Source organism: Cebus imitator, unplaced genomic scaffold (genome assembly GCF_001604975.1).
Source record: "Cebus imitator isolate Cc_AM_T3 unplaced genomic scaffold, Cebus_imitator-1.0 Scaffold237, whole genome shotgun sequence".
In the NCBI taxonomy this organism is placed as follows: domain Eukaryota; kingdom Metazoa; phylum Chordata; class Mammalia; order Primates; family Cebidae; genus Cebus; species Cebus imitator.
The window spans coordinates 3,692,858-3,711,849 of record NW_016107552.1 but is presented as its reverse complement, the minus strand read 5'-3'; the positions used below and the strand labels follow the sequence as shown (position 1 = coordinate 3,711,849).

Sequence of the window (18,992 nt, the reverse complement as noted above, 5' to 3'; positions counted from 1 at the left end):
GGGGGTAGAGGGAGATAGTTTCGAGATGCAACTATTCTCAGGCATTAGATTCTTTCGAGGAACACACAACCTAGGTCCCTTACGTGTGCAGTTCACAGTAGGGTTCACACTCCTATGAGAATCTAATGATGCCTGCCATTGATTGGACAGGAGGCAGAGCTCGGGCAGTAGTGCTTGCCTGCCCACTGCTCACCTCCTGCTGTGCAGCCCAGTTCCTTATAGGCCACGGACCAGTACCAGTCTGTGACCGAGGGGCTGGGGACCCTTGCATTAGATGATTTTGCCCAACTGTAGGCTAAGGCAAGTATTCTGAGCATGTTTAGTTTAGATTGAGCTAAACTATGATGTTGGTAGGTCAGGTATATTAAATGCATTTCTGACTTATTTTCAACTTACGATCGTTTTATCAGGAAATAACTCCATTGTAAGTTGAGGAGTATCTGCAATCCAAACCCAGAGAAAAAGAGTAGGCAGGAGGAATCAGAGTAGAGCATCCAAATGATCCAACACACTAACTGAAGTCACAAAAGGAGATGAGGGAGAAACAGGACAGTAGAAATATTTAAAGACATAATGACTAAGAGTTTTCCAAAAATAATGAGAGACATAAAATCACCAAGACTCTCAGAAAACACCAAGCAAGGAAAAGATCCCTCCACACACATTTAAAAAAAAAAAAAAGAATCACACCTAGGTGGACCATTTTGAAATTGCTGAAACCCAAAGATATAAAATGTTGAAGGCAGTCAGAGAAAGACATCAGATACCAAGGAATAAAGTTAAGAATTACAACAGACTTCTCACTAGAAACTACAAATTATCGATAATATCTTTAAAGTGCTGAAAGAATAGTCAACTTAGAATTCTATACTCGGTGAAAATATCTCTAAAAATTGCACAAAAAATAAAGTTCTTCTTTATTCCCCCAGGGCAACAAAAACCGAGGGGATTCATGACCAGATCTGAGTTACAAGAAATGTTAAAGGTAATTCTTCAGGTAGAATGACTATGAAGCCCGACAGAAACTTGGATCTACAGAAAACAATGGAGTTCCCTGAAATGGTTAAAGCTATGGTAGATATACATTCTTTTTATTTTCGATTTTTCCAAAACATCATTGTCTATTTTCTAAAGCAAAAATAGTAGCAATGTATTGTGGGCTTAGAGCATATATAAAAGTGAGTGAATGAAAACAAGAGTGCAAAAGATGAGCAGCTCTTCTACTGCCTATGACATAGTACAGTAACGCCTGAAGACAGGCTGTGATTAATGAAAGGTTTATTTTGTTAACTCTAAGGCAACAATTACATTAAAAAAAAAAAGAGAGAGATACTATAATAAACAGAGATAAAATAGAACTTAAAAAAAATTTCTTTTTTGAGATAGGGACTCACTCTGTTGCCCTTGCTGGAGTAACAATGGCATGATCTTGGTTCACTGCAATCTCCACCTCCTGCCTCAGCCTCCTGAGTAGCTGGAACTATGGACATGCACTACCACACCTGGCTAATCTTTTGTATTTTTAGTAGAGAGGGGGTTTCACTATGTTGGCCAGGCTGGTCTCAAACTCCTGACCTCAGGTGATCCACCTGCCTCACCCTTCCAAAGTGCTGGGATTACATGCGTGAGCCACTGCGCCCAGCCGAGAACTTTTAAAAAATAAAACGGTCTTGAACTTTTTAGACGACTGGCAGTTATATCTCAAGGTGAAGCTCAATAAGCTAGCAATCCAGAGAGCTAAGTTCAAGTTCCTCTTGTGGCATTTACTAGCTAGGAGACCATGAGCAAGTTAAGTCCCTTTCTCACCTAAAAACTGCAACCACATATTATCTCAGAGAGGTCCATGCCACAGTGGCCTCTTGGGCAACACAAGAAGAAAGGCAGACATGGTCCCCCAGGGTCCACCAACCTTAAAGCCTGGTATTGGTCCATGTTTTAGTGCCAATCAGCTGGGTCCTACTGGGAGGGTAGGGATGAGCTGTCTGGTAAGCAAACTTGCAACAACATATACATTTGTTTTGGCTGGATGCAATGGTTCATGTCTGCAATCCCAGCACTTTGGGAGGCCAAGGAGGGAGGACTGCTTGAGCCCAGCAGTTCAAGATGAACCTGGGCAACATGGGGAGATGCCTGTCTGTACACAAAAATTTTTTAAAAATTAGGCAAGCATGGCAGTTACTTGGGAGGCTGAGGTGGGAGGATCACTTGAGCCCAGGAGGTTGAGGCTGCACTGAGCAGTGATCACACCACTGCACTCCATTCTAGCCTGGATAACAGAGCGAGACCCTGTCATACACACACGCCAAAAAAAAAAAAAAAAAAAAAAGGAAAATATAAAGTTGTTTAAAAAAAAGTTGAAAGCCTGGACTCTGGAAGATCTAGGCTGATAGAAATGAAATTCTGCTGTCACCTACTGTCCCTGAGAGCCTCTGTAAATGCCATAATTATTTACCCTTCAGTTTCCATGCATGTAAAACTGTGATAATATAAGCACCCACTTTACAGAACTGTTATGATTACCCTTCCTTCATAGCTGCCTTTGCAATGTCCACTGCCTAGAAACTGATAGATCATCAGTATTAGCTGGGCTGACAGAGCAATGAGAAATAAGGACTTGGGACATGTATAAGACCCCTGAGTGAAAGGGCATGGACCTGATTGGAACCTCTGTCTCATGCCTATGAAAGGCTCTTCCCTGACTTGCAAAGCTAGAATACAAGGCTCCATGAGCCCTGAATGGTGGTTATGAGCAGGCCTGCAGTCCTCACAAAATGTCCCAAACTTGAGTCCCCAGCATGAGGGGATCAAGAAGAGGTGGGGCATTCCATTTGCTGCCTGTGTGTAAAGGGAGGATTGGCAACAGGGACCCTTCAGAGGCCACGTGGGGTCACAGTGGGAGCTTAAGAGTTGGGCTCCCAGACCCACCTTCCCATCCCAGATCTGCCACCTAGGGGTTGGGTGATCTTGGCCAAATGATTTTGCTGCTCTGGGGGTCCACCTTAATGTTTTTTAACATGATTGCCATTGTCTTCCTACCTCTGTCCCTGACATATATGGGGTCCCACAGAGGTGTGGCCTAGTGCCTGGCACACAAGTGACAGCTCAATGACAGCCCTGTAGCATTCAATCTGGCCCTGATAGTGAGAACGCCGCTGGCTCAGACAATGCTGATGAAGCCTCAGTCTCTAAAAGACAGCAGGCCATGCCCCTGCAGTTGAAGTCTCCCTGAAAGACAGGCTAGGGCTGGCTCTCCTCAGCCAGTCTGAGACTAGCTGAAGTCACTGCACAGCTCAGCAGCACATCCTGCAGCAAGCTCCAGGAAGCAAGCCTCGCTGGGATGACTTCACTGACTGGCACGCTGCCCTACAAGCTCACCGGCTCACAGCCTCTTGGGCTCTGGGCCTAAAGGAATTGCCAATCTGGTGGAATCCTAGCTGTGATCATTATGAAAATTAGGGATTGGTTTAGGCAAGTAGATATTTACTCCCAAAGTGCTAACGCCCTCTTGATGCTGCAATGTGAAGGAACCACAGATCCATTCAACAGGCAGTGAAGGTGGCCAGACCTCACCAGGAACTGTGTGGGCAAGAAAGGATGGCATGCTGTGCAGGGGCTTCTGCTCCCGATGAATCACCACCAACTGAGTGGGGAATCTGCTGAGCCTCTTCTTTTTTTTTGAGACGCAGTCCAGCTCTGTTGCCCAGGCTGGAGTGCAGTGGCACAATCTCGGGCTCACTGCAACCTCTGCCTCTTGAGTTCAAGCAATTCTCCTGCCTCAGGCTCCCGAGCAGCTGGGATTACAGACATGCGCCACTAAACCCAGCTAATTTTTTTGTATTTTTAGTAGAGACGGGGTTTCACCATATTGGCCAGGCTGGTCTTGAACTCCTGATCTTGTGATCCGCCCACCTTGGCCTCCCGAAGTGCTGGGATTACAGGCATGAGCCACCATGCCCGGCCCTGCTAAGCCTCTTAAAATAACATCTACAGCAGTGGAGCAAGACAAGTGCAAGCCAAGGGGCCTGGCAGGGACAGAGGGCTGCTGACTGTACTTTGTCAGGCCTTTCCGGAACCTCTCCGACACAGGTGTGAGAATCTGGAACTGCCAATCATCTTAAAAAAAAAAAAAAAAAAAAAAAAACCAGAGAAGAGAAACTGGTACTGGCCCTGGGGGGCACTGTGGTGATTTTAGATAAGCTCTTGTCTCGGGGGTAATCAAAGTACCTAAGTAGCCCCGTGGAAGGTACTGCTAATGGGGCTCACCACAGTCCTGGGTGCCTCCTGCAGGTCACGGTGCTGGGGTGGGCTGTTGGGGCAGAGATGGAGGGGCAAGGGCTATGTACATGGAGATGAGGTGCCCAGCTGGCCTGTGAAGCAAGTGGGTGGGGGAGGTGCTTGCCAAGGTTTCTGCCCACTCCCAAGGGTGCGGCACCACAGGAAGGAATCCAGGGACATGTTATCTCTTTAAATGAGAGCCACCAAAAGGGACTCAAGGCCCAAGGCCCACTTTCTGCTCCTTTCAGGTCTTGTGTGTCTGAAAGGGTTGGCACAGCCTATTTAAAATGACCCTGATTTCAAATACTAAAAATCAATCCAAGGTTTCACACAAAGTTTCAAGCCAGTCAGACTGAAAGAAAACCAAGTTTCAATTCTTTCACATCAATAGGGCAAAAGGAATGAATGAAAAAGCTCTTAAAGAATGGCTCTATCTACCAGGGCAGACAGTGCCCCAGTCCCCATTCCTCCACTTCCAGGGAAGCAAACCTTCTCTGGTATAGCTACCTGAAGACCTCGGAGAGGCCACAGACAGACGACAGACACAAACGGTGGGGTAAGTTTGCCAAGAACATCGCAGAGCATATGAAAAGGACCCTTATCCTGCCAACAGCTGGGCTGCTGTGGATGGGACAGCTCAGGGACTGGGTGAGTCAAGGTAGGGAGGACAATGTGTCACAGTGCTGGGAAGAAGCTCTTGGAGAACAGGACCCCCTGGAGTTGGATGAGCTGGGAGGGCAGGCAGCAAGGAGGGTTATTTGGACTGCGGTGTGTAGCCCAGAGCCACTCCGATTCCTGAAGCAGGAAGCCCTTACCCTGTGAGGTCCCTGCAGAAGGGCAGGAGGAGAAGGAAGGATGCCGCTGACTGCTGTCCTCTCCCCACTCCTAGCAGGCCCTTCTGCAAGGTCATCTCTCAGGTTGCTATGCCCACAGCTACGGAAGGGCCAGTGTACCCAGGGAAGGCTTCTGGGAGAAGAGGGTCAAAGGCTCCTCTAGGGTGGGACCCCCATCCATCAGCCATGTACCTTTAGGCAAGGACCAAACCTCCCTGAGCCATACTCCATCTGCTTCCCAGACAGCTGAAGGCAGCCTAGCACCATCATGCACCACTCGCATGCTGCCCACATGCACTGAGGAGTCTTTGAGTGTATGTGGAGAGGGGATTCTGGCCTCAGAAACACAGCCTACAGGCCTCGCTCCAGTCTTACCTCCTCCGTGAAGTTGTCTTTGGGATCCTGTGGTCCTGGGTTCAAATGGACCGACATGCAACTCTGTGTGCTAATGGCCTGTGCTGAGCCCTCAGAGGACCAGCTGGGTATGCCTCTCCTCTGTAGACAAAGGCTGCCAAGCCTGGTGGCAGAGGCATTCTATTCTCCTGCCTTGCCTAATAGAGCAAGGCCAGATGGGAGAAGTCAGAGTCAGGCAGTGCTGGCTCTTGTTCTGCGGAGGGGCTTTGGGGTGAGGAGGGGTTCTGGGCACCCTGGTTCTGAGGCAGAGCAAGAGACAGATGGAAAGCCTCTTTGATGAAGGACAGCCAGACTTAGCCTAAACATCCTATGGGACTGGGTGGAGAGGGGCTACCAGAGAAATAAGTACCCTGGATGGAACCTCCAGGGACTGTCCACAGTCCAGGCATCTAGCCTTGAGTCTCAGGAGCTGAGAGCTGATTTCTTTAGGGAGCTGCTTGGAGGCCAACAGCAAAGAAGACTGGCACTAGCAAGCAGGCTACAGGCTGGCCTTGTTCTTTTTTTCAGAATGTTCTTTTAAAAATCTGCCCACACAAAACCTGCTCATACTAATTAATATTTGTGGCAAGATTATAAATATTTGATCGTTATTGTTAATTACTGGAATGTTTCATGTCTATGCATCTGGGCCATGCCAGCCTTCCCTCTGAATCCTTAGGGGGATGTGCATCTGCCAGCCAACTGCTTATTAAACTGCCTCCCTCTAAGCTCCAGAATCTTCCACTTCCAGGGTGGGATTTGCAGGATCAACTGTAAAGGAATGACAGCTGGCGATGCAGAGGGAAAGAGACCTGGCTCAGTGACAGATAGGCTGCCTGTCCTCACTCAGTGTAAGAACAGACTCTGTGTTCTGAGTCCTTGTTTAAATCTGACTCAGCTCAGGTCCCTTGGACAGTCCCAGGATTTCCAGGCCAGTCTAAAAGAGCTCTTCAGTTACAAGGTACAAGTTTCCAGTGTCTCCTCAAGTGTGTTTCCTCCATGTGCTCCAGCAGCAAGACTAGAAACAGCTCACAGCCATTTGTTCCATCAGCTCGGGGCAGTAAAAGCCTGAGGAAGAAGATGCATGGTTGTGCTACTGCAGCAGCTCTGACTAATGCTCCGGAAAAGACCACAAATGCCCTGCTAACTAGGAAACAAAGGGTTTCTAAGAACTGTAAACTTGGGTGGAATTAATATTTTGAGAAATTTCTTGACTAGACAAAACCTGCCTCATTCAATCTTGGCCAACCACAGGGAAAGAACACATCCACCAAAAGCAGGGCTGGCCCTGGGAAATGGGGGTGCCCATGTCAGGCTGAGGAGACTGGACAGATGCCAAAGAAAAGTGATACCAGAAACCTGGGGGTTCCTGAGAGGGAGGCAGATACACAGCAGACAGCAGGTGGGCACAAGGGCATCATGTGGGGGGCCAGGCTGTACCCCTTGCCCATTCTTTGCCAGTGCTCAGAGGTGAGGGCGAACAGAGCACTGCCAGACACCTCAAAGCCCTGACATGTACAGACACAGTGCTGCCCCAAGGGGCCTGATGCTCAGAGACCTCATCATGCACCTCTCATCCTGTCCTCTGAGCCAGGAAAGGCACCGACCAGGGAGGCCTCAGGAGGCTTTAAACATTTTCCTGACCAAAGGCAGGTGAGCAGCCCCTCTTGATACAAATGCCAGAAGAAGAGAAGTAGCTCTGTAAGGTGTGAGGCTGACATCCCCCAGCCATCTAGTGAGCTTCCCAGGAAGGCTCTTCCAAGGATGTTGGGGGGAAAATGTGCCTGCCTTAGAGCCCAGAGGGAGAGATCCTGTGGCTACATCACTCTCCCTGCTGCCCACAGGAAACAGCCCAGCCCTCTGAGCCCAGTTGCTTTCCCAAGCTCTCTCATCTCAGTCTCTTTTTCATCCACCCCAGTCACCTCAGTATCCAAAAGCTGTAGGACTCTCCAAACTCCATGTCTTTGTCCCAATTGCCTTTCCCCCAAAATGGGCCCGCAGGCCTCTCTAAAGACTCACCTTCTCCAGGAAGTCCTCCCAACCCACCAAACCCCAGAGCCTGCTCCTGTCTGCCAGCTCATGGCACTCTTCCTTGGCACCAACTACTGTCCCATGATACCATGGGACATCAGATCCAACCTGGCAGCAGAAATCAAGGCTCCTTTATCTTGACTTTCCCTCTGGCACCCTTTTCCATGCCTGGCACACAGTAGATACTCAATAAATGCCATGACCATCTATGGCCTAAAGAGGTTTTCAAAAAGTTAAGAATGAAGAAGAGAACAAAGGAGGTGACTGGCTCTTCCCTGACAGCCTCCCCTGTCCCCTGCCCCTGTCGGGAACAAGCAGAACAAACTGAACCCTACTTAGAGTCTCTCCCACTTTGAGAAGGTCTGTTTAGGAACAGCTTTCCTACCAGAAAACTGACCTCCCCTTAGCCCTAGGAGGGTAGGCCACTGAGCAGAGGCCAGGCCGGGCCTGCCCTTCAGGACTGACTGCCATTCACAGCTTCCCGCCCTACATAGCCTGGCCCTGGTGGGCTGCAGACACAGGACCCACCTCAGAGCATCAAGGCTACTGTGCACAATTTGCATTTTTATACACTTATCCTAGTAAAGATAATTTGGTATGTTAGAGTCTATTGCCTTTGTTATTTTTTTTAAAGCAAGAAAGAGCAAAGCAATGGAAATATAGGACTGGGCCACCTGCTGGAGGTGCAGGCAGGCGGACAGTGGAGGAGAGGCCACCATTACATCTGCCTCTGGCCAGAACTGGGAAGACAGGCCATCAGCAGAAGCCAAGCACATCAAACACACTCTCCAAATCACAGGACCAGCAGACATGAAGGTGATCCTGGTCACAGGGGTAGCAGGGAGCCGGACTGAGGGCTGAGCATGCGGGTCTGCGCTGTTCCCTGAAGCGAGCCGTGACAGGTGCAAGCAGAAAGACAAAGCCTGGAGAACAGAGTGTGGTCAGGGTTAGGGGAAGCACGGGCAATATTGGTGGAGGCAGCATGGGGCGAACAGGCGAAGATGAGCACAGACGGCACACGACACAGACAGTGACAGCATGGAGGTTGAGGATGGATGGCCACAACGGGGGCTTGGCACAGGGCACCCTGGGCTCTCCAGTAAGGCCCACACCCTACAACCTGGGGCTCAGGGCAGCCTGAGGCTCCTCAGTGGCTCTGTCCATGCTGTCAATGGGACTATGTAGGCACCACCACCCTTGGTGGATACCAGCCTCCAAAGGCTCCCACTCTTCTGACCCTGGCTGCTCCCTCTTTCCAACCCCTCAAGGGAAACACCAACATACCCCTCGGGTCTTGGCTAAGCTTTGCCTCCTCAGGAAGACCTCTAACCCCACGAAGAGGGCACACGTTTCTCTGCGATGAGCAAACCCCACCTCTCTGGTGCTGGCATCAGTTGGCCCCAAAACCTCAGCTATATAACCAAAGTGATTTGCACCAATCTCCTCTACAGCAGGGACCAGTGCTTTTCTATGAACCTCACACAGCACTGATGGAACCATCTGGATAGGCATGGCCACAGGTTGGCCAAAGACCCTAGAGGAGGCTCAGCCCCAGACTTACCACAGCACAAGGCTTTTGACTTGAGGCCTTTTCTGGCTTTGGCGTTCTGAGGTGACATGGAGCACGACAGGCAGAGAGCAAGGATTTTAGTCCAAGAGAGCCACTACAGACACAGGCCAAAGGGGGACTGAGCCAGGCCAAGTGACAAATCAACCCATTCTGTAATGGCCAAGTTCCCTGGGCCCTCTGCTGAAGGGCAAGGGAAACACACAGATTCAGTCTCTGGCAGGCTGGCTAAGCACAGGCCTTCCTAGTAACAGCCTCACCTCTGGCCAGGGGTGGAGGGAGATTCAGACCCACTCTCTCTTGGCTCCACCCTGACTATAGTAGGCAGTTTTGGATGAGTGCCTACCTGCCCTCAGCTCCAGTTCCTCTTGGGGAAACAAAGGCATGGCCAAGCCTGCAGGGCAGCTGTGAAGATAGAGACATGCTACTACCCTGCAGGCACCTGCCCAGAGCCCAGCACACAGCAAGCACACAGTACTGAGTGGTAGGGCATAATTACACACGGGAACGAACACACACACACACGCGCGTGCGTGCACACACACACACACACACACACACACACACACTATACACAGGGTAGGGGTAGAGGTTTTGTTCAAATATCTCCTTATGTTGTTTGAACATGTGTAAAGAGCAATCACTGGGAGGCCCTTGAAGGTCACAACGTACTCCTCCGGTCACTTTGTTTTCCTAGTCAGGAAGCTTCAACACTAAGGGTTTCAGCCCTGTGGGCAAATTCTAAGAGACTGATGGAAGAGAGACGTTAGGCAGGTGGGAAGCACAACCAGCCAGAGCTGCCAGCAGCACAGCCTGGGACGAAGCTTCTCTCTCTGTTATCTCTCTTGCTCTCTTTCGCAGCTTGGCCAGAGGGCCCCTCCTCAGGTCAGCTGTGAGTGCCCTCCTGGCTGTTCTGAGAAGGGCTGGCTTTGACACCAGGCTGTGGTACAGTCAGAGTGACCTGAGGGGCCGATTCCAAAGGCGTTTCACTAGAGTTATGCACAGGCTGCAGGATGCTTCCCATCCTAGTGCAGGTGACATAAGGTTGCAGGTAAGGGTAGTTCAGAGAACAAATTTGGGTCCTATGAAGCAGCTATTATCAAATGTTAGGGAACCTACATATACCTGGAGCTATTTTTCTAAATCTTTTCTAAATCTTAAACCAAATCAGAATTGACCCTAGCTGATTTCTGGTTTTGAAGCAAAGGCATACTAATGTGGAAAGGGAGCTCTAATGCAAGGTCTCCTAACCATGCCCAAGGAAAGTCCTGATGCCTGACTCGCTCGCCCACTACTGGCAAATATTCTGTGGGGGTGGGAAGCTGGGATCCAGAAAGCCCCATGCCCAAGCCCACTGAGAAGCTGCTGGCTGCTTCAGAGGACACTACCTGCACCTCTTGTAAGGCCATGCCACTGGCTGGAGAGAGTTGAGGTGCCGACTGAGGGGTACTGGCCCCAGAGCTCAGGCTCTTCCCTCTATGCAGTGCTACCAAAGTCTTGTGCTCACTCCACCAATGACCTGGATAACTTCATATAGGGGGTGGCTACAATGTGCTAGCACTTTGGTTTAATACCCATGAGGAAGACATTACCCCCACTCAACAGGTGAGGAAACTGAGAAGTGAGGTCTTTTGTCCAATGTTGCAGAGCACAATGCAATGGGGCTGGGACTGGAAATCAGATCCTTTGATCAGGGCCTGCTGTGTACTTGCCTCCCTGTCTGACCTCCCCATGACTGCTTCTCCTCAGCTCGAAGTGCCCAGCACCCTCCTGGCAGTACGAGGACTCAGCAGTGGCCTGTAATGAGTGCTAACGCCCCTGTCCTCCCACAGTAGACCCAAGGCTGGTCTCAGGCCAAGAAGCTAAGTGGAAAGCAGGAGCTATATGTTCTTCTCTTAGGAAGGAGAAGTAAGAACAGAGGTGGGCAGTGTGGTCCCCTGAGGCCACCGCCACATCCCCTGACACCAGCAATCTTCTACTTCTCCCTGGAGCCTGGGTCTTCCCCTAGGACTAGCATAGCTGCTGAAAGGGCCACTTTCTAAGATCAAAGCTATTTCAGGACCCCAAACATTTTCATGTTGCAGACACTGCTTTCTCTCAGAGGTGAGGCAGCTGAGTTCTGAAAGCACTATGCAGCCAGGCCTGGGCAGAGCACACAGGTGGTCAGTGCGGGGCTGTGAGTGGGCAAAGGTGGGCCATGAGATCCTGATGGCTTTGTATCATTGACAGGAATCACTTTGAAAACATGTTTCTATACAAATATTCAAAACTGTGCAACTGCTGAAACCATATTTGAATTTATTTGTATGGCTCGCTCTGCAAACTTCCAGAACAAATAATTAGCATGCTGGTACCCAGGACCCGTCATGCCTGGTTGTCATGCCTGAGTGATCTACAGTGGCTCACCTACAGCTTCATGCACACACATGTGCCAACATGGGACAGCTGGCAACATGGCCCCCTTTCTGAGGTGCTCCTACCTCCCTCCTTCCCTGCTTCTAGAGGCATACTTAACCCTAATGGGCTAACAGCCCAGCACAGTAGCGCCTGTGGTGTGAACTCAGCGGGAGACTACAGAGCTGCAGAGGACAGTGCTTGAGTTCCCCAGCCCAGGTGCATTTGAGCTGGGCCACATGGCAAGTAGACAACCAGGAAGGGCATTCCTCTCCTGAAAACTTTGGCATAATACTTCCCCCCAGGAAGCAGCTGGCAAAAACTAACTCCCCGAGCAGGAGTTTGCTGCTAGTATGTTTTCTCAATATTCTCAAGAGTAAAAGGTTGGGAACAGGGTGATTAACTTAACTAAGAAAGGGAGAAAGGATCTTAACGGGGAATGTCTGCAGAATTGAAGACTGGAGGGGCAGGTGGGTCAGCTCCTCCTACCTCTGCTCAACACTCTGGGATAGGCAGGGAGGTGCCAACGCTGAGACTGGGAATAATGACACAAACCTTCTGAAAGGTAAGAGACACAGCACACACTCAGATCCTCAGCCTCTCTCAACACGCATGCTGCACATCCAAACCAAACCCAGGAGGGGACACTGCAGTTCTCCTTTCCTTTCTTGAGAATAGCAAATCCTGGCCCCAGAGAAATGGAACACTGGCCCCCTTGTCATCCTTCTCCAGCACTTCTTTAAACCTGTTCTCAAGCCCTACCCACTCGGTTCAGAAAGTTGTGGGCAGATGCCCATGCTATATCCAGGAACCTGAGCACTGGGCAGGGGCCTCAGGAGGGCACTAGAGTGAAGATGGTGACCTCCCACCCCTACTCCAGACCTGCACTGGAACTGAACTTCAAGGCTACCACGGCACCCTAGTGGGCCCATTCTTACTCCAACGAGCCACTTTTATAAAAACCACCTTGCAGGAAGCACAGCCCTGGGACCAATTCTACCCACCTACTAGCATCCCCATGCCTTGGGGAATGCAGAGGAAGGCCTGTTTCCCCAAACCCAGATGAGATGAGTGATATGGGAGTGAGGGGCCAGGTGTCTTTCAGCATTGTCACTACCTCCCAGGACTCCACTTTTAGTGGCCCTCTTAAGTCATCAATTTGGCTTATCCCAGCAAGTACTTGTCACTAGCTTATCACTATAAAAATGAGAGAACATGAAGAAATAGAGCTACAGGCCAGCATGCAAGCCTCCTAATGTTAGTAAGGAATGTGGTTGAATGGTCGCCACCTGCCCCATCCCACATGGGACGGCCACACATATGGTCCCAGGTGACCCCCATTAACAACCTATCTGGATTCTCAGATGTGACAGACTTAGCACTAGTCACGGCCTTCCCTCGGCCGTCAGAAGGACAGAGCAGTAACAATGCGCTGCTGAACAACGCAGGTGTCACTAAGCTGACTGCACCAGGAGCTATTCCAGGAGGTCACAATCTTCTAACTGCCTTCCAAAGTAGCTGTCATGTCCCCATTTTGCAGGTGGGAAAAAGAAGGCTCAAAGGGGTGAGATGCCATAGCCTGGCCTGCCCCTCCCCTGGCTCCCAGGTGGGCAAGCTGACAGGTGGCGACCCTGGGCATGTCTCAGAAGCACAAGAATCACCGTGAATCCATGAGGTTAATGAGCAGCCGCAACATTGCCCGTGTCACCCCAGACCCAGCACCCCCCCTCACCAAAACAAAGCGACAAAATGAGTCGCCCAAGCACCCTCCCCGTGATTGATGTGCCGCACTGGGCTGGCAGTAGGGAGAACAGGGACTGTACCGTCCGGCGTTGCCTGCTGGTGGGGTTTTTTACATTTGACGTAATCGTGGTCAATCGGAGTGGCTGTGTAAGGTGGGGATGTCAGACCTGGGCCAGAGGAGGAGGGGAGGGAGGCTCCGGGGCCCGGCAGTGTCCCAGCTGAAGAGTGGGAGTCCTCGTCCACCAGGCAGGCCTTCTCCCTGTGGGATCAGAGGTTTGGGGCATAGGTCAGAGTCTCCACCTCACATTGAAACAGATGTGTGCTGGTGTGGGTAAGTGCCCTTGCCAGGGCCCGCTGCTCCCATGCACCTCTGGTGGCCCCCGCCCCAACTGCCTGGTGTCACAAAGCCCAGAGTTGCCCTCACAGCAACCACACAGGCTCTGTCTCCTAACTGGACGTTGCCTAATATTTCTTGCAGGGTGCAACCCGCATTTCTGCATCTCAGGCCCCAGGAGGCTCTACAGGGGAGCCAACAAGTCTTTCCTCAGAAGCTCCCTTGCATCTCTCCGTGCTATGTCAATGCCTTCTGTGTGACAGCCTGACAAATTTAACCCCTGACAAATGGTGGGCAGAAACACAGCTGCATTTACTGCATGCTCACACATGTACAAGGATATGTGCTGCAACATAGTTGAGCAGAAACATCAGAAACACTCTACATCCGTACTATGATATAGTAAGTAGCCACTAGAAAGAATGAGGTGAATGGGGTACCATCTCTATGGACCGTGCCCAGACCCACTGTCAGGGGAAAAAGCAAACTCTAGAACAATACCTTCTGTAGTTCATTTTTATAAAACAAAAGAAATCCCACAATAGTAGGTGTGTGTGTAAGTGTTATAAATACAGAAAATGATTTAGGAAATTAAACTGTGAATAGTGGCTGGCTCTTGGAAGGAGAAGAGATCTGTCACATTTTAGTCTACATATACTACCTGAATGTTCTGTAACTAGAATGCATTCATGTATTATTTGTACAATTTAAAAAATGTTAACAGAATTATGACCAATGAAAGTAAGTATCATTGTATGCTGGGGGCCCTTTGTGACTATCAAATGGGTATCTCTAACTTCTGAGCACACTGGCTGCCCACCTGAGTGACCTGCCATGCACAGGCCTGCTATAAGCTGAGGGGCACCCGCTCTGTGGAGCTGGCTCACCTGTGACACACATCACACAGGCTATCTATGGCCAGAAGCAGATAGCTCTCATGCACAGAGCCTGAGTGCAGGCCTCTCTGGCACTAAAATGGACTCCACACAGTGCCCAGCCAGCATCGGTCCCAGAGATGGGGTGAGCTGAGCCCTCCCCTGGCTCCCAGGTGAGCAAGCTGGCAGGTGGCAACCCTAAGCATGTCTTGGAAGCACAAGAATCAGTTAATGAGGTTAATGAGCAGTTGCAGCATTCCCCTTGTCACCCCAAACCAATCTTTCTCCCTAAGACTTGCCCCTGAGAGTAGAGCAGCACCAGGACCTGGGCCTGGAGTGAAAGAAGTCTGGGCTGCAGAGATGACTTATAACCCCAGGGAGACTGGGGTCAATCCAGGCCCACTGAGGGGACCATACCTGAGCCCCAGTTTCTCTGAGCTCTCTGCCACTACAAGAAAAGCCCACACTTCCTACACCTCTCACTGTTTCTCAAGAGAACCAGCAGCAGATGAGGCCTTGGCAAAGACCCAGGGGCAAGAATCTGCAAAGCAAAAACTGACTTCTAACAGTGTTATGCACAGAACATGGCTGTGCCCCAGTGGAGAGGGCAGGAGGGCATCAGCTTCTCCCCAGGACTTGCCCCTGAGAATAGAGTAGCACTACATACGACCACAGGGTAAAAGGACTCACACTCACCCTCTTCTCAGATTCAACATAAATACCTTGGCCCAGCAAATGGGAGTGTTCAGATGGGTCCTAGGGACTTCAAGAGTTTTAGTTTACTGTGTAGCAACCCTCTGAACACCACATTACAGTAAACAAGCCATCTGGGACGCAGATGGGGTAAGCTGCTAGGGGTCACCTAAAGGGTGCTACTCACTTTTCTGAAGCTTTGGGTGTGTTCTTCTCCTCACCCCTGGCGAAGGGTCCTTCTGCAGCTTCCTTCATAAAGTTGACCAGGACCTCTGCACCAACCCCAGAATCGGGCTTCCCCAGGAGCTTCAGGATGGAAGCATGCAGCCGGAAGTACACCTAGGAGAACGACATCTCTGGTGTGAGCGGCCTTCCCAGTTGCTAAGGTTTGTTCCACAAGCCAGTCAGCCACACTGGAAATAGGCCCATGACCAGGGCAACAGGCTGCCCCACATTGCCTGTTTTTGTTAGCTTTTGAATCAGCCATCCTACAAGTAATTTAAAACAAGCTGTGAAAATTAAAATGTATACTGTCAGCATTCCAGCTGAAATGTTCACCCAGTAACTCAGGCACATGGTAGTGAGATGAGAGTAACAACCACTCATTGTGATAACCCTTCAGCTCCGTTCACTGGGCACTGCCTCCCGCCACAGTGCCACTGTTCTCTTTGTGCCCTTCTGTGGGCACCCATAGAAAGTGAGCCTCTACATCTGTCTCCCCATTGAACTCTGGACTCCCTGAAACAAGGACTAGGTTGGATTTCTGTCTATAGCCCAGCCCTTGGGCAGAGCCAGGTACCCACAGGCCTTGAGAACCTCTTCCCAGTGGGTGTGGCAGGGGGATGGGTGGGCAGGCAGCTCATTGCATCCACTGGGTCCTGTGTTTTCCTCCATTTCCTCAAGTCCTTACCACATTCCTCAATTTACAATGGGTGAAGAATTGTCCAAAGCCTCATAGCCAGGAATGCCCAGGGCCAGGTTAAATCCAGGTCTGACCTGACCTTCTCACACAGGTGTGGGTATGATGCAGGCTTCCACCTGTCAGGCACAGTTGGGGGCATGAGGGCTCAGAACTGCTGACATTGTAGGTCCTGGCTAAGCAACCTCCCTCACCCAGGAGAGACACCTGATGGCAACATTCTCAAGGGGGCATCCTAGACAGAGGGGGGCTCACATCCACCACCCCTCCACCTCTAGCCCACCTATAGAGCACAGAGAAATTGGCCCAGCAACTCCATTTTTAGATGAAGGAAACCACCCAAAGCACCCATGCACACTCAGGTGGCCAGACCTGGGGGAGGGCAAAGCCTTCAAGTGGTAAAGTTCATCCAAGTAGTGGTTAAAGTATCTTGAATGAAGGCAAAGTAGCAGAGGAGAATTTTCATCAGGAGATGGTTAAAATGTTCAGAGAAATGTCATTTTTAACACAAGATATACACATGTACCAGCTGACTCAAAGTTACATGGCTACATTGGTTGTGTGAAATGGGATGCTTCCCAAATTAACTATGTGTGCTTGCTCTCCTTGGAGCCAGCATATTGTGCTGGGGGATGGTGGGCCACACATCTGAGGCCTTTGTTCCTCATCTGGACATCGCAGGATGGGACCCCCGGGGCTATCACCCTGCCTGCTCATCTGCTCTATCAGGTGGTAACAGAGGCTAAACCTTGAAGACAAAAACATGGAGAAAAACAGAGTTGACATCATCTTCCTGAGGGTCACATGCAGGTTCAGTGGCTTCCCAGAGGTGCCATGTGAGAACGATGGGCTCGATGGGCATCTGGCCCAACTCCTCTCTTTTCCTGCAAGTGACTTAAAGCAAGTCACATCATTCTTCCGGGCCTTAGTCTTCTTACCCCAAAAGTGGAGTTCTTTCAAGGCACATGCCCCCAGGTCGACAGCATAAGCACTGTGACAGGGAAGGACATGAGACCCAGGGCTGTGAATGGGAGCAGGTAGGCTACTGTTGCTGAGATACATTCAACAGGAAGCTGTGCTTCCACACTTCTCCATGAGCCCAGTGACTATGGCCCCAAAACAGGCAAAAGTTTTTTTTTTCAGACAAGGTCTCTCTGTCACCCAGGCTGACAGCCCCGACCTCCTGGGCTCAAGCGATCCTTCCACCTCAGCCTCCCAAGTTTCTGAGACTACAGGTGCATCCAGCAGGCCTGGTTAATCTTTCATTTTTTTGTAGAGATGGGGGTCTCATCATGCTGCCCACAAGCTTCTGAGATCCCCAGCTCTACATCTGCAACTCCTAGACTCAAGCAATCCTCCCAAAGTGCTGGGATTACAGGCGTGAACTGTCATGACTAACCCAAAGAAGTTTTTTAAAATGAGACTTTATTTTTTTGAGACAGGGTCTCACTCTGTCACCCAAGCTGGAGTGCAGTGGCACAATCTTGGTTTGCCACCGCAACCTCCACCTCCCAGGCTCAAGTGATCTCCCATCTCAGCCTCCCAAGTAGCTGGGACTACAGGCCTGTACCACCATGTCTGGCTAATTTTTAGTAGAGATGAGGTTTCACCATATTGATCACGCTGGTCTTGAACTCCTGACCTCAGGTGACCCACCCTCCTCGGACTCCCAAAGTGTTGGGATTACAGGTGTGAGCCACCATGCCTGGCCAAAATGAAACATTTTTGTTTGTTCACAAAATTAGCAAATATTAAAAAGAGGAGCTCATCAAGATGGCTGAGGGAAAGCAGACATTCTCATCAGTCAGTACAACCACTGGATTAAGTAGCACTGTTGACCAAAATGTTAAATAACCTGGCAATTCCACTTGCCAGGCTGTTCGGACTTTAGCCCTTGGAAATACTCATGATGTGCTTGCTCCCTGCTACAAGTATAAGGAAATGCACTGCTTGTGCCTTGTCATGGCAAGAAGTAGAGACAAAACCAAACCTATTAAGGGGTTGTGCAGACAAACAAATGCCCTGCTAAACTACAGGGCACTAGGGCAGGCAGGGAAGCTCACCACACCTTCCATTACATTTTGTCCAGCAAAAAGGCAAGTTGCAAAATCGTAAGAAAATGTTACTATATATTTATGTTAATAGGAAAAAATCTGGACATACAGGGACATAGCAAACTGTTAGGGATTATGGAAGGGCATACTGGAATCATTAGGGGCCTTCACATTTACACTGCATATTCTTCTGAGTTGTCTGAATCTCTTTAAATACACACACACACACACACACACACACACACACACACACACGTTAATTTTATAATCAGGAAAAAAATCACAAAGGCAGAAAAAAGTAAACAGCAGATTCTGTCCATACTCCAAGAGGCTTGCTGAGGCTTGTGGGACTGGTAGAGACTGTCTACCAGCCTCCGAAAGGGCAAAGCCAGCATACACAGGGCCTCCGGAAGCCTCAAGTCCTGGGCTGAACCAAGCAATCTGGATCTCCACCAACGTCCTTGGTTTTCCTGCCTACAAAATCGACAATCGTGGCTGCCCAGCCTGCCTCACAAGACTGCTGTGAGCAACAGTGAAAGCATTCATCAGAAACACTCTGGAAATCATGAGAGAAAATCCAGGCAGTAAAAAACTGCTCTTTTCTTGAACAATCAGAAGACCCCAAACTGGGGGTCAAGAGAGCAGGCTGCTCATCCTAGCTCAGCCCCTGCCAACCTGGGGTAGCCTGGGCATAGGTTGGGCCTTGGATGTCTCACTTGTACCCTGGAGGCAAGGGTGCCTGCCCTCCTGCCAGGCTACAGAGTGTGAATGTCCCGGGCCCGGGAGATGCTACGTGGCACTGACTATCATCACCAAGGTCAGGTTCTTAGAGAACCTGTGTGTATTAATACAGAAAGATGATTTTCTTCTGAGAGATAAGA

At 50.1% G+C, this 18,992-nt stretch overlaps 1 protein-coding gene across 6 annotated transcripts in view; it reads right to left on the bottom strand.

The window, feature by feature from the left end:
• Nucleotides 1–18,992, bottom strand: part of CABIN1 (calcineurin binding protein 1) — a 158,821-nt gene that overhangs the window by 66,492 nt on the left and 73,337 nt on the right. For all 6 annotated transcript variants that reach the window (XM_017498113.1, XM_037727702.1, XM_017498114.2 and 3 more), the window contains 2 exons: nt 15,326–15,477; nt 13,317–13,495 (listed from right to left, as the gene is read on the bottom strand). In XM_017498113.1, coding sequence (XP_017353602.1) covers nt 13,317–13,495; nt 15,326–15,477 — 331 coding nt within the window. The remainder of the gene's footprint in view (nt 1–13,316; nt 13,496–15,325; nt 15,478–18,992) is intronic.